Source organism: Littorina saxatilis, linkage group LG9 (genome assembly GCF_037325665.1).
Source record: "Littorina saxatilis isolate snail1 linkage group LG9, US_GU_Lsax_2.0, whole genome shotgun sequence".
Lineage (NCBI taxonomy): Eukaryota > Metazoa > Mollusca > Gastropoda > Littorinimorpha > Littorinidae > Littorina > Littorina saxatilis.
This window is the reverse complement of record NC_090253.1, coordinates 23977411-23989764: the sequence shown is the minus strand read 5'-3', so window position 1 is coordinate 23989764 and position 12354 is coordinate 23977411. Positions and strand designations below refer to the sequence as shown.

Genomic DNA, 12354 nt, shown 5'->3' with positions numbered 1-12354 from the left:
TACCCTCCATTTTCCTCTTTCGAAAGCAATGAAGACAAGCATTACCATTTCACTGTGATTGGTTGTTTCCTGGCATTCTTTCCACAGTACACACAAATTAGTTTTGTTAAAATCGTATGTCATACTTTATCATTTTCATGATGATGTAAAGTTATCCGCCCTCCCCCCCCCCCCCCCCCCCACACACACACACACATCTGTCTAAAGTTTTCACAATTCAAGTTTATTCTACAGGAAAAGTAGTTGGTGACATGTCATATTGAATACCTTTAAGCAGTCCTTGCCAGTTCTAACAAAAATCACTCCAACACACACACACATACACACACTCTCAGACTCCCGCTCTCCATGGTGTAAAAATAGTACCAAGCCATTTCAAACACGATGCAATGCATAGCAGTTATACAAAATATGTCAAACAATTTGTGATGCACAGCACTAGCAGTGATGCAAAGCACATACAAGCTGCAGTTGAACCCACTTGTAAGAAACCGGCCTTAGAACCATCGCTTACAGGAAAGCAACAAAAATGGTCCCTGCCAAATGTATTCTTTTATAAATTAAATATCTTTGGATAAGAAAAAAGTAGTTCAGGCATGGGAATTAAAAATTGTAAAAAAGGCTGAAAATTTTTAAGTAATAACAAAGTCGACGGCGCGAAGCACCTAGCCTTACTAGGGGGGTCCGGGGGCATGCCCCCCCCGGAATTTGTTTCTCTCCAAAGAACCCAAATGGTGCAATTTGGTGTCATCTTAGCTCCAAGTTTACCATTTAATTCAGTTTTTAGAACCATTTTTGCCTCCCCCATTTTTTTTCGGCGGAAACTTCTGCTTTTTCGGCGGAACAAAAAAACAATTTGGCGGAAATTTGCCTTTCGGCAGACAATTCCCATGCCTGATAGTTAAGTCTCTGTTAAAACAAATGAATTTTCCTTTTCTTGGACATCCCATATGTATATAAGAAATGATCATTGGGAACTGGGCCAAGTTAAATTTACATCTCTTGCCATGTCGGGACAGGATATCATCAGGACAGTTCTCCCGATAAGAAAATCTTGACTTTCTTATAAGTGGATTCCACTGTATGCACAAATTCAAACAATATGTGATGCATACCTGTTATGCAAAACATTTCAAATTAAAGCATAATTTTGGATGATTAATGAGATGAGGATGATTATGATTTGTAATGCACAGCAGTTATGCATAATGCTGAAGGTACACTGTGCTAATGCAAAATCTTCCGTTAAAAAAACAGCATTGCACAGCACTGGCCTCTTACATGTTTTTTTGGTTTTTTTTAAAGTTTGTTTCTGCTAAAAAATTAAATTAAGGGTAGGTAGATCGGCAACTTTCCTTTTCAGTAGCTATGTGATGTTTATTCTCCAAAGGTTTGTCATTGGTCAGAACTCATAACAGATGTGTTCCCAAGATGTCGGAGAAGAATAGTATCTCTTTTAAAGTCTGCAAATTCAATTTCAAGTTTGTTTTTTTAAGAGGGTCAACAAGTTTTAGAGTTGGTTTGGGAACCGGTAATGCCGATTTAAAAAAAATTGTATTCGCAAACTCTCCGTCTCTGCTCATTACTCATTTGGAATATCTTACGCACATTTGTACTTGAAACACATCACTAATACAGGGTTTGTCTCTTCTAGTGTTGGTTTTTTTATGTACTGTGCAAACATTTTCATCTTTCTAACAAAGAATGTAAACCCATAAGAAACAAACAGCACAACTCCTTTTCATTTTCTCCTCTTTCTGTGAATTTTTAGTGTATAACAGTGAAAAACCTAATTCGTCTTTTACACAGTTTTTTCAAACATTCTCACTACACAGTGACATGCCTCTGTTACCTCTGGAGCAAGGATTTGAATTCAGACAATGACTCCATCAAGTTTTTCAACAGTTCGTTTTTCTGTCTGGACACTTCTAGCGTCTGACGCTGCAGATCCAGGCTTTCCTGATGCATCTGTTTCAGCTCCTCGAGGCGCCGATTGTTCTCCGCTCGCGTTCTTTTCTCATACATTTTGAACCACTGTGGCATGGAGCCTGACTGTCTCGCCGGTGTTGGTTGGTTGTGAGATAGCTGGCCGTTGTCGTTGACGAACAGTCCCGTCGGTGCGGAAGTCGTTTGGACGACCTGTCCATCCTCCCCCACAACCAGCTGTGACTGAGGCAAGCTTAAGCTCTTTCCCAACGCCTGCAGACTGCTCAGAGCACCCAAGGGTTTGGGCAGCTTGGCTTTCACAGGCTCGCCGTTAAAGTTTCTGCCGATCACTATTTCTTCCTGTTCTGACTCTTTGGATTTCTTGGCTGCTGGCCCATTAGTGTCCAACAGCAGCCTTTTCCTGCCCAGGTCGTCCATGTCTGAATCGGCAACGTCCCCATCCCCGTCCTCGCTGCGAGAATTGCTTGGTTGCTGAGCGATGGGTAAAGTGCTTGCAGCCATCCCTGCGTTTGCTAGCCCTGCGTTAACCACGCTAGCGTTGGCGAACGGCAGGCTACTGCTACGCATTTCGTTCTCGCAGGTGATGGTTCCCTTCTGTGGGCGGGTGGAGGGCTCCTGCTCCAGAATCATCTTCTCCATCTTCATGACTTCCTTCATCAGCGGGTAGTACTGCCAGGTGTGAGCTTTGTCCCCCGTGGTCGTCCGCCGGTAGCTGTTAACACAAATCAATATACAACATGACATGTTACATGTACGTCTTTAAGCTTTTATTTTTGCAGGGGGACCTGACTTACCCCCCCACCACCCTGTCACAACTCACATTCTTTCTTACATTAGGTTTTCAAAACGATTCACAAATCAACCAACCAATCATTAAACAGTTTTGTATTTAACCAAAATGAATTAGAAGAGAATAATGACCAAGACCCATTCCCCTTTTAGGCCTAAAAACAAATCTGAAAAAAATAAAGGTAAACCAGCAGATGTTATGAACCAGTCTGGAAAAGTAGTCTTAAAAGGGAGTCAATTGGAGGGGGGGGGGGGTGGTGTTCTTTAAATGGTGGGTTTCACTTAAATCTACTTGGTGTGACCAGAAATGTTTCCCGTCCCTTACCTGTCCCTCAGGCTGCGGAACTTGGCGCTACACTCGGCCCAAGAGAAGTTGGTGTAGCCTTTGGAGACCATCTCTTCCGTCACTCGCTGCCAGACATTCATCTTGCGCTGGCCAAACTTGTGGAACTCAGGCAGGTACTTCTTGTACAGCTGTATCAGCTCAATCGTCTCCTCTGGGTTCCAGAACTTCAGGCGGTGAGGGTCCACTGTATGTCGAAGAAAATGTTCCATTTGAATGTACAGTGGAACCCCTCTCTTAAAACCTCCCCCAAATTCACACTTTCTCCCTTTCAAGACCTTGTTTTTTTCACATTTTCTGTTAATAAACCATGTAATATTACCTCCCTTTCAAGACCTTGTTTTTTTCACATTTTCTGTTAATAAACCATGTAATATTACCTCCCTTTCAAGACCTTGTTTTTTTCACATTTTCTGTTAATAAACCATGTAATATTACCTCCCTTTCAAGACCTTGTTTTTTTCACATTTTCTGTTAATAAACCATGTAATATTACCTCCATTTTAAAGGTGGTCGTCTACATTTTTGCTTTTTTTCAATAATCTTATGGTTAGATTTCGCTAAAAAGTTATGTCAGATGATGAATGAACCATGGGGAAAAAAGTTATAGAAAAAAAAATATATGTAAAATTGTTTTTATTTTTGGGTAGCGTGGCTCACGCTTCCAATATTTTGTTTTCTGTTTGCTGAGAACATGTGCTTTGCCTAAAAATACAGACCAATCAAATTCATGTCACTATGCTTATAGCCACGCCCAAACAAGTGCAGCAACAGTTTGACACTGGAGCGTTGTCCACGCTTTTTTTTAAACGCACGAAATGCACGGGATTTGAGAGGAGTTTTGCGCTTGGCATTTTCCAAATAAGGATATCCTACTATGAGTACTACGCTGGAATACTACAATGAATTTTCAAACGGCTACACTGGCTTCGTCTTTCCTGGTCGAAAGGGGGTGTATTGTTGATAATTGTAGATAATAGACTCTGCATTTTAATGGTCAAATGGCGATTTCGGTATGAAAATGTAGACAAGGACCTTTAAGACCTTGTTTTTTCACATTTTCTGTTAATAAACCATGTAGTATTACCTCCCTTTTAAGACTCCCTCCTTTTAAAGATCTGGTTTTCTGAGACGAAGTTGGTGAAAATTCTGGCATGTGACACACACACAGACACACACAACACTCACACACACGCCACTCACAAACATATTTCATTTAACTTCTCTCAATGTTTCTTTGCCCAAAAAATTGTAAGAAGCGTTTTTACAAACGACTCGACAAATAATTGTGGCCAGGCAACACAACAACCCTTTGAAAATTTGAATATCTCCCCTACCTCCCCTGTTTTTTTGCCATGTTACCTCAACCACAGTTGTTGTTGTGTTGTGTTGTGTTGTGTTGTTGTTGTTGTTGTTGTATTTTGCCAAAGGGACCTCAGACCACACTATATGATTTCACACAAACAAGCAACAAAATGCACCTTACACTCAGAACTAGAATCACCAGCACTCTGCTCCGCCCCAGGCTTGTTCTGCGCGACACTAATACTGTGCTGCACGGTTTCTTGCGGAGGGGCCACTGCTACCGCTGCGGTGATGTGACCTGCATGCAGCGCTGGGCGACCTGGTTGCACAGGCACCTTGTGGGATAAACTAAAGATGTTAATCAAATAATTCCTGACACAAAAAAAGACAAAAACACCTAAGGCACAATCTCGAGCTAAACGCTAATCTCAGAGTCATATAGCCCAAATAAATTCAGAATTACAGTGGAACCCCCCTTTCAAGAGAGACAGAGAGAGAGAGAGACTGAGAGAGAGATTGTATTTCAAGACCACCAAAAGTCAGAAATGTTGGTCCTACTCACACCACACTACACCACTACAAGAGGGAGTATTAAAATGGGGGAACATCTGAAGACATTTTCAACATAACAATCAACATCTGTAAAACCAAGGGTGGTGGTCTTAGAAGAGAGAGAGAGAGAGAGAGAGAGAGAGAGAGAGAGAGAGAGAGAGAGAGAGAGAGAGAGAGAGAGAGAGAGAGAGAGAGAGAGAGAGAGAGAGAGAGAGAGAGAGAGAGAGAGAGAGAGAGAGAGATAGAGAGAGCAAAGAGAGAGAGAGAGAGAGAGAGAGAGAGAGAGAGAGAGAGAGAGAGAGAGAGAGAGAGAGAGAGAGAGAGAGAGAGAGATGCATTACCTTGTTGATGTGGGCTGCTTCTGCTACGGGCATGAAGCCTGGGTTTGGAGGATACACGGGCATGGGCATCATGGGAATGTCTGCTCTGGCGCCCGGAACTGGTAGGGACGCCATGGTCCAAGTTTAACAAGGTCGGTAATGTCTGCAATCTGGATGAAAAGGCACAAAATGGTATTGTTCAGAGAGAGGTTGGTTCTTTTATTCGGATTCATAAACTGGTATTGTCAAGTTCTGAGAGAGGTACAGTGGAACCTTTAGTTCATTTTATTTTTATTCTGATTCATAAAATGGTATTGTCATGGGCGGGACTGAAAAATGTCATGAATCCTGACAAATTTTAAAGGGGGGGGTCTGGGGCCCCACAGACGCTGAAGGATTTGTATAATTAACAACCAAAAAACCGTCACCACAGACATTACGAATCCGGATTTCCAGAATATACCAGAAGAATCCCACCCATGTATTGTTTAGAGAGACGGGTACAGTGGGACCTTTGGTTCTTTAATGTGGATTCATAAAATGTACCCCCCCCCCCCCCCCCCCCCCTTTGCCCTTATGGTAGACTGTCACAGGTCAGTTTTCGTCAGCCTGTTTCTTTCTGCGTGCGCCTTCCAAAGGAAGTTTATGGAAGGAAAACACGCCGCCTTTTCGTATTAGCTAAAGAAACAGGTACTGCCTTGACTTTACTTTCCTTCACTCTTTCCCATGCTCTCGAAGTAGCGGAGAAAGGTCAACATTGGTTTACATAATTTAATACATGGATAGTGTTAATAAAATTCTTGCAATGCAGCACACATTAATCAGGTTAGTCTATATTTTTGCTAAATATCAGTATCGTACTAAATGTATCACACACTGTTCAAGCTAGGTCATGTTACTTGCATCTCAGCACACTCTGATCACATGTCTATTGCTGCTGGATTTCAATTCTGTCACGGTAATCTAACGTGACTCCGCTGCTGCAAACGTTCTTCATAATTTTTCCTTGGAAGACATCAAAACAAAAGGAATACACATAATGTTTATGAAGTTTTGACTTAGCTCGATGTCATTGAAAAGGTACTCGAGATGACGCGCAGCACTTGACTAGTCTTGAAGACCGCGCTCCTGGTTTGGTTCGTCACTCTTCTTCTCAAGACACCATCATCAAGTTAATAGCAGAAGTAGTCTGGTTACATCTCTCTCCACAATTACGGCAACATGAGGAAGAGGAAGATGAATGAATCATTGGACCGTGGGTTCCTTCAAAGAAGGGGAACGGCTTTTCTTCCAAGCGTTCTTCGTTCCGTGTACTTGCGGAAAACGACCCTCTCGTGAAACGATTTTAGTTTACGTCAGTACACTTGGATACGTCACATGAATACGTCACTTGGCTACGTCGTGTAATGCGCGAGTAGTCTCGGTTGCCTATTCTATTCTTGACAGGTTCGCGCCTCATAATAATAATTCATGACAGCCCCTTTCTTGAGAATGAATTTCCCAAATTTAGTCACTATATGAAGCGCGACTTAAATAATCTGCTCCATGGTTGTCACAACCCGGTATTTCTTACCTCCTTTCTTCTTCACAAAAACGATTGGAGCATTGTACGGTGAGTTTGCCGGTTCAATGACCCCGAGCTTCAACATCTCGTCGATCTCGTCTTCGACCGTTTTCACCATCGCATGAGGTACGAGTCTCGGTCGAACAAACACAGGTTTCTTCTCTGTAAGTTCGATTCTGCACTTCTCCAAGTTGGTAGTAATCGGTACATCAGTCAGATTCTTGGAGAATGCACTACAGATCGCTTTCGCCTCTTTTGTTCTTTCTCTACTCAATTCTTTACAGAAGTTCACGCTTGTGACATCTTCTGTACGAGTAGTTTCCAGCAGAGGAATCATCTTCTGAGTGTCTATTCGGAAGATATCATCGTTCATCGTATCATCTTCCTCGATGACTACGGCGATGTGTTCTTCTGTTTCTTCTTTTTTTTTCGTCAATTCTGTTTCTGAGGTCGACAACGTATTCTGCTGTCGTCTTCTGTTCACCTTCGACCGATTCATCAGTCCATGCACGACGCAGAACTTGCATGGGACCTCTGATGGTCTTGCCATACCGCATTTCAAAGGGTGAGAACCCCAGACTGTCTTGAGGTGCTTTCTTGGTTCTGCCTTTTGGCGCTGTTCTTTGGCATGTGTCACACGAGAGACAGTAACGTTTTATGTCTCCGACCAAACCTGGCCACCAGAACTCACACCTGATTCTATCAGTGGTTTTCTTCTGCCCGAGATGACCTGTCATCGGGTGGTCGTGCCCAAAAGAAAGCACTTTGCTTCTCATTTCTTTGGGAACAACGACTTTACTAGATTCACTCCCGGTTTTGTCGAGGGTTGTCCTGTACAAGATTTCTTTCTTGTATACATATTTCACACCGTGGAATGATTCTCCTGAAACAGCCATTTGGCGTACTTTTGCCAGTGTTTCATCATCATTCTGAGCCTTCTTGAGATCTTGCGGGGAATACATCTTGTGTGTATTTCTGTCATCATGACTAGTTCCCGGCACAGGTTTCTCATTCCGGTTTTTTTTTCTCTTCTCTTGCTTCCGTGTACTGACCGCCGCGTTGGTCTCACCTTGATACCAACTCGGGTCACGTACTGGAAACAAAGGGGTCTTCCTCTTGTTCTGGCCTACACCATACCATTTACCTATGAGGACAGGATAAATGGGATCATCGAGTATGACCACTTCGGTTTTGGCATCAAAATACGGACAGTCAATGTGGGCCACAGCCGTGGGACACAATTTCCGTGTTTTCTTCTCTGCGAGAGTAGTTTCTTTTTTCTTTGCCAAGTACCTTTCTTCAGGTATAAGGTCGGCCCTGACCATAATACCTGAGCACCCGGAATCGCGTAATGCTTTTACGATTCGGCCGTCTAATTTGATGAACACTTCCTCTTTGAAATCCTTCTTTTTGCACGACTTGCACAGCTTGTCAAGATGTACGGGGATTTCTTGTCCATCAAATTCATTTCGAACATGAACTGCGTGAACGCTTTCTCCCTTATGGGGACAAAATCGCGACAGGTGCCCTTTGCCCTTGCAAAAAAAACAACAGCCTGTGGCTTTCAGTCTTTGTTTTTCATCATCGCTCACGTATTTATGTTCTTTCTGTGACGATTTCTCTTTCGTGTCACTTTCGACGACGTTCGAACCTTTCGTGTTCGAAAACGCGCTGCCGCTAGAATGGTTTTGGTGAGATTGCCGTGGCCTGATGTTCGAACGTGATTGTTCGTACTCCGTGGCAATTTCGCCCATTTCTTTCGCAGACTTCGGTTTCCGATCAAGTACGTGTAACATCACTTCGGTAGGGAAGGTGTTCTCTAATTGTTCTCTGAGAACTAGATCCTTCAGATCTGCCACATGTTCATCGCACTTGGCTAACTCGATCCATTTATCGAGGATGCGCTCAAGTTTGGTGACATGTTCTTTGTACGTGTCAGATGGGTTTCGCTTCAGCTGACGGAATTTCTTCCGATATTGATCTGCTGTCAGTTGAAATCCATCATACAACGCATTCTTCAAAGTGTTGTAGTTGCGCGCGTCTTCGAAACTGAGTTTTGCATAAATGGTTCTTGCCTTTCCTTTCAGGAAATACACCATTCTCGTAGCTTTGCGTTCGTCGTCGAGATGACAGTCGGTTGCATAATGTTCAAATTGTGCAAACCAACTCTCGATGTCGTCTTTGTCATCAAGAAAAGGGATTTTTGGGATAAAGTCGTCATCCCCACGACGCCTCGACGCGTTATTGTTGGCGTTGTCTCGGCGTGCTTCCGTTTGTATCCTCAACTGTTCTAGCTGAAACGCGCGATCGGCTTCTCGTTCACGTTCGAGAACTTCACGTTCACGTTCACGTTCACGTTCGAGAACTTCACGTTCACGTTTACGTTCCTCTCGTGCGCGTTCTTCAGCTACAAATTCTCGTAAGTCTTTGCCTTCGAGTCCTAACTCTCGTCCTATCGCCAAAAGTTCGCGAGTCCACTCCAATCCGGATTTTACAGGGTGGATCGGACCTGCGCGTTCATTACTCGCAGCGGATACATAAGTCGTTACACGCGCGCCTAACGTCTGAGAATCATTATCGCTCGATTCTCCTTGGGTGTTGACATATGTGTCACCCCCTTCAACATCTGAAACTACGGCCTCGGCCGTATTCTGGTTCTGCGGGTCAGCGTTCATTTTTGCTATATGCGCCCTAGTACTCGGGTGTTTGGATGTTTGCATATCCTTTACGTTAACTCACACACATATATTCACTGAATCAAACTGCAAATACGTGATGCTCGGTTGAAAAACCGATTTGACTAAACTGCTTTTCACACACTATTTACTAGAGAGAGAAAACTCCCCCACTATAGAATGAAGTGTTACTTTAGTGAAGCTCACTTTGCTACTTGAATTCATGAACGTTCAACGTTACCTCAGTAAACGTTACGTGTCCCAATGACACGATTTCTCTGAACCATTCTAATATCCTTTTACAACCACGGATACCTAACACTAGAATTTATGGTTCTTCTGGTATATGTCAAACAATATACCGTTCTATCGAGTGAACTTCATTTTAATATCTCATCGGCGCTCCATCAACGTGGACCTTTCGCCTATATTAATATCAACTCGATTCTATCGCACAGTAAGTCGAAATAAGATTCTTCAATTATCTACTGCTGTATAGACAATAATCTAAATTTCCTAACCCTTACTCTTGGCGTTGTGAAGTGTGACTGTCTGCAGAATCAACTTCACTTCCACGGTCCTTCTGGACGAAGATGAGTGCTATCCCTCGTATATAACCCAATTCGCCCACCAACCTCCCACGGCGACCAACAATATTATAATTTTGTCGACTAAGGGACACAGGATGGCCTGACAGGGTGTTAGTCCACTGTCTTCTGTTATAGCTTTTTGTTTAGCACAGCCAAATAGGGGGAACTAAACTACTATAACATTAGTGCTTTACGTAAATTATTATAGTGACGTCAAAGCCTTGCGTCACTCTTCATTTGGATTATTCCCGTGTGCTGAAGCACACACGTCAGACTCTGTTATCGTTAAATGATGAGCTAACTATAAACATGAATAAACACAAAAGTTGATTTATACGATGATGAACATGAACGGACGAACACACAAACGAAAAACGAATAGGGAATTTGTTTGAAGAAAATTTGTTTGGGGAAGCCAAATTGAAATTACGAGTTATAATATCCCGGACGAAGCCCCCATATGTCACAGGTCAGTTTTCGTCAGCCTGTTTCTTTCTGCGTGCGCCTTCCAAAGGAAGTTTATGGAAGGAAAACACGCCGCCTTTTCGTATTAGCTAAAGAAACAGGTACTGCCTTGACTTTACTTTCCTTCACTCTTTCCCATGCTCTCGAAGTAGCGGAGAAAGGTCAACATTGGTTTACATAATTTAATACATGGATAGTGTTAATAAAATTCTTGCAATGCAGCACACATTAATCAGGTTAGTCTATATTTTTGCTAAATATCAGTATCGTACTAAATGTATCACACACTGTTCAAGCTAGGTCATGTTACTTGCATCTCAGCACACTCTGATCACATGTCTATTGCTGCTGGATTTCAATTCTGTCACGGTAATCTAACGTGACTCCGCTGCTGCAAACGTTCTTCATAATTTTCCCTTGGAAGACATCAAAACAAAAGGAATACACATAATGTTTATGAAGTTTTGACTTAGCTCGATGTCATTGAAAAGGTACTCGAGATGACGTGCAGCACTTGACTAGTCTTGAAGACTGCGCTCCTGGTTTTGTTCGTCACTCTTCTTCTCAAGACACCATCATCAAGTTAATAGCAGTAGTAGTCTGGTTACATCTCTCTCCACAAATTACGGCAACATGAGGAAGAGGAAGATGAATGAATCATTGGACCGTGGGTTCCTTCAAAGAAGGGGAACGGCTTTTCTTCCAAGCGTTCTTCGTTCCGTGTACTTGCGGAAAACGACCCTCTCGTGAAACGATTTTAGTTTACGTCAGTACACTTGGATACGTCACATGAATACGTCACTTGGCTACGTCGTGTAATGCGCGAGTAGTCTCGGTTGCCTATTCTATTCTTGACAGGTTCGCGCCTCATAATAATAATTCATGACATAGACCTAGTGGCAAAAATAAGGTTAGTTAGAATAAATCAAGTAAAAACACTTAGTCTTAACACAGATTTTCTTTTCTCTCCGAGCCCAGCCTTCTGTGACGATTCACACAACTGTGCCAGGAAATATATATTATTTTACCCCTTTCGGATGAATGTTGAGTGTTGCAATACAACAACAAAAAAGTAATGTTCAATAGTTTATGCTTTGAAACTCAACTTGTTCAAGGCTGGTAAAATTGGAGGATGAACTGAGAGGGGTTCTTGTTAATTATTAATGGTAACCAAATTACTGTTTTTTACACTCACATAGTTCTGACAATACAGTATTTAAACCCTACCATTTCTGATGCAAAAAGGAGAAGATTTACTCATGTTGTAACCATAGACTCCCCCCCCCCCCCCCCCCCAAAAAAAAAAAGTAATGTTCAATAGTTTATGCTTTGAAACTCAACTTGTTCAAGGCTGGAAAAATTGGAGGATGGACTGAGGGTTTTTTGTTAATTAATATTAATGGTAACCAAATTACTTTTTTTGACACTCACATATATATTATATATATATGATATAAAATATAGTTCTGGCATCAGATTTGAATATTTAAACCCTACCATTTCTGATGCAAAAAAAGAAGATGATTTATTCATTTTGTAACCATAGACACCCAAGACCCCCCCCCCCCCCCCCCTTAAAAAAAAATTCAGAGATGTAGTCATTCACAACCCTTTTTGACTACAGACTCCAAATTGTGCGACTGTGTGTGATAGCCTGTGCGCGCTCTCTCGCTCTCTCTGTCAACCCATTTTCGTTCTACACGCATGCTGTGTCCGCGGATTCATGTCCCCCAGCACTAATACCCGATGACCCTTGCCTTGACCTTATCGTCTACCTTTCATTGTGTTCGGTCAACAGGGCACC

At 42.5% G+C, this 12354-nt stretch overlaps 1 protein-coding gene across 2 annotated transcripts in view; it reads right to left on the bottom strand.

Moving 5' to 3' along the window:
- Positions 1 to 202: 202 nt before the first annotated feature.
- Positions 203 to 12354, bottom strand: part of LOC138975655 (uncharacterized) — a 16742-nt gene continuing 4590 nt past the window's right edge. Inside the window, exons 2-5 of one of the 2 annotated variants that reach the window (XM_070348388.1) lie at positions 5278 to 5426; positions 4566 to 4719; positions 3062 to 3266; positions 203 to 2659 (exon numbers count right to left, since the gene is read on the bottom strand). In XM_070348388.1, coding sequence (XP_070204489.1) covers positions 1849 to 2659; positions 3062 to 3266; positions 4566 to 4719; positions 5278 to 5391 — 1284 coding nt within the window. In that variant the 5' untranslated portion in view covers positions 5392 to 5426 and the 3' untranslated portion in view covers positions 203 to 1848. Of the gene's footprint in view, positions 2660 to 3061; positions 3267 to 4565; positions 4720 to 5277; positions 5768 to 12354 lie in introns of those variants that run through there. The other variant, XM_070348387.1, reaches the window with a different exon arrangement.